Here is a 2,808-nt window from a genome sequence, read left to right as displayed (position 1 = left end):
TGGGGGTACAGGTGCACAGAGAGCAGAACTTTAGAAAGGAAGGGTGCTTGGGCTTCACGCACTAGCCTCAGAGCACTGGCTCAGTTCAGTGTCTGCCTGGCTTACTAGGTGACCTTTGGCAAGTCACTCACTCTCTATAGCTCCCCATCCATACAATAGCGATAATGCTCCTCCCTCCCCCTCCCCACCTCCGTGCCTTTCTGGTCTATGGAGATGGTAAGCTGTGGGGACAGGGACAGTCTCTGACTCTGTATATGTTCCGGGCCTAGCTCCATGAGATCTCCAGCTCAGGTTGGACCTCTAGGCTCTGCTCTAACAATAAAGACCATAAGCAGGCAGAGGAGGGAATCGAATTGTGTTTTATCTCATATATAAGCCCCCTCAAAATGGCTTACTTTGGGAGCAGCTCCCTTCTCCCCAGCCTGCCTCCGACAACAATATTCCACTGTCAATTTACTTCTCTTAAACGCCAAAGAGTCCAACAGCCTGGTCTTCTCCTTAACTGCACTATGTCCTTGGATTCTAAGTATGCTCCCCTTCTTTTCCCCATCCCACTAAGGGGCGACCAAAGTGGAGGTGGGCTCAGAGGTCATGGCTGTGAGAAGTAACAGGGTGGTGCTGGATAATACCATCTGCCCGGCTGAAATCATCATCTGCAATGGCAAGATAGCTGACATTCTGCCCAAGAGGAGCTGGGTTTGTGCCAGCGGAGAGAAGGCAAGTATGGGCCAAAGTGCTAGATGAACTGGTATTGAGGAAACAACCATGTATCAAAGATTAGAGAGATGTTAGAAGGAACAGCTATCAGGGATAGAGTAGTTGCATTTAAAAATCAATGCAAAAAATGAAATCTTAAGGCAGATTCTCAGGTGAATCTGCAGACTCCAAAGACTACAGAGGTATATGTAGATTTACACCACTGAGGGTCTAACCCAGTGGATTATACTGGTGGAAGTGAGATCAGGCCCCTGGAAGTTGGCACAAATAATGTAGAGGCAGCCCCTGAAGTACCCATCCCTAGCTGTAGGCAAGATGCTGGGCCATTTTATTAGTTCCATATAGATGGCTAGCCTGTGACCTCTGTGACCTGAGAGTAACTCCACTCATTTGAATGGAATTACTCCAGAGTTCAACTGGCATCACTGAAAGTAATCAAGCTGTTCTGACCCACAGTGTAGTGAGCCAGGGCTCTCAGAGACCAGAGTAACTGGTCAGCACACATTTCCTTTCAAGTTCCCATAAACATTTTTAGTAAATACTCTAGTTGTGCCCCGTTATCACAATTTCAGGTGTGTGTAATGGGGGAAAACAGATGTGTCCTTGTTGCCAAGAAGGCTAATGGCATTTTGGGCTGTATAAGTAGGAGCATTAACAGCAGATTAAGGGACATGATCATTCCCCTCTATTTGGCATTGGTGAGGCCTCATCTGGAGTACTGTGTCCAGTTTTGGGCCCCACAAACAAGAAGGATGTGGAAAAATTGAAAAGAGTCCAGCGGAGGGCAACAAATGATTAGGGGGCTGGAGCACATGACTTATGAGGAGAGGCTGAGGAAACTGGGATTATTTAGTCTGCAGACGAGAAGAATGAGGGGGAATTTGATAGCTGCTTTCAACTACTTGAAAGGGGGTTCCAAAGAGTATGGATCTAGACTGTTCTCAGTGGTACCAGATGACAGAACAAGGAGTAATGGTCTCAAGTTGCAGTGGGGGAGTTTTAGGTTGGATATTAGGAAAAAGTTTTTCACTAAGAGGGTGGTAAAGCACAGGCATGAGTTACCTAGGGAGGTGGTGGAATCTCCTTCTTTAGAGATTTTTAAGGTCAGGTTTGATAAAGCCCTGGCTGGGATGATTTAGTTGGAGATTGGTCCTGCTTTGAGCAGGGGGTTGGAGTAGATGACCTCCTGAGGTCCCTTCCAACCCTGATATTCTATGATTCTATGCTTACCAGTGTCTGGATAAGGAGAGGGAAGCCAGAAAACTTGACTGCTTTGGGCTAGATCCCCAGATGGTGTAAGTTAGTGTAGCACTATTTAAGTCAACGGGCTATGCCAGTTTACACCAGCGGAGGATCTGGCCCAGAGATTGGCGTGAACCAGAATCATGGGTCTGGAAGAGACACAAAAATCACACCCACACACAGCTCTGGTGAAGTTCACAGCATGGGCAAGCCAGCTGGGCCCAGCTCATCAAGATCACCTCTGTTCTGTCAGGTAAGTGCTAGAGCGTGCAGAGGGGAAATCCTCCTCAGAGGGGACAGGTTCCCTCTCCCCCCAGATTTGCTGCTTGAACACTGCTGAAGCCGCCTGCCCTCACTCCGCCCCTCCCCCCCGCCACACACATACACTATCAGCAGGCACGGGTCACCTCTGGTCCTCCTTAACAGTGTATTTTCAAACAGGCTGAAGCCAAGCCTCCTATTCTGTAGGTGCAAATTGAATCTACAGTGTTGCACTTCTTAGATGAACTGAAGGTGCACATCAGAGCACTTGCACCCAGGGTTGGCTCCAGGCACCAGCTGACCAAGCACGTGCTTGGGGCGGCACCTTGGGGCAGGGCGGCGCTCGATTATTTATTTATTTTTTTTGTTTTTTTTTATTTGGCGGCGCAGCGCTTGGAGCGGGGGCGGGGGCTTCGGGCGGCATGGTGCTGGGGGGGCGGGGCTTTGGGTGGCGTGGTGCTCGGATGGGGGGCGGGGGCTTCGGGCGGTGCTCGGGGGGCCGGGGCTTCGGGCGGCGCGGTGCTCGGAGGGGGGGGCGGGGGCTTTGGGCGGCGTGGTGCTCAGAGGGGGGGCGGGGCTTCGGGCGGC

General features: G+C 50.7%; 1 protein-coding gene across 1 annotated transcript in view; it reads left to right on the top strand.

Moving 5' to 3' along the window:
- The window catches only part of LOC112116708 (allantoinase, mitochondrial-like), a 16,998-nt gene that overhangs the window by 1,242 nt on the left and 12,948 nt on the right, over nt 1–2,808 (top strand). The window contains exon 2 of the mRNA XM_026659133.1: nt 560–717. Within this exon, the coding sequence (XP_026514918.1) occupies nt 560–717 (158 nt within the window). The remainder of the gene's footprint in view (nt 1–559; nt 718–2,808) is intronic.

Source organism: Terrapene carolina, unplaced genomic scaffold, assembly GCF_002925995.2.
Source record: "Terrapene carolina triunguis isolate 2854851 unplaced genomic scaffold, T_m_triunguis-2.0 Scaffold583, whole genome shotgun sequence".
In the NCBI taxonomy this organism is placed as follows: domain Eukaryota; kingdom Metazoa; phylum Chordata; order Testudines; family Emydidae; genus Terrapene; species Terrapene triunguis.
Note: the sequence above shows the minus strand (reverse complement) of the source record. Positions and strands in the feature narration are given on the sequence as shown.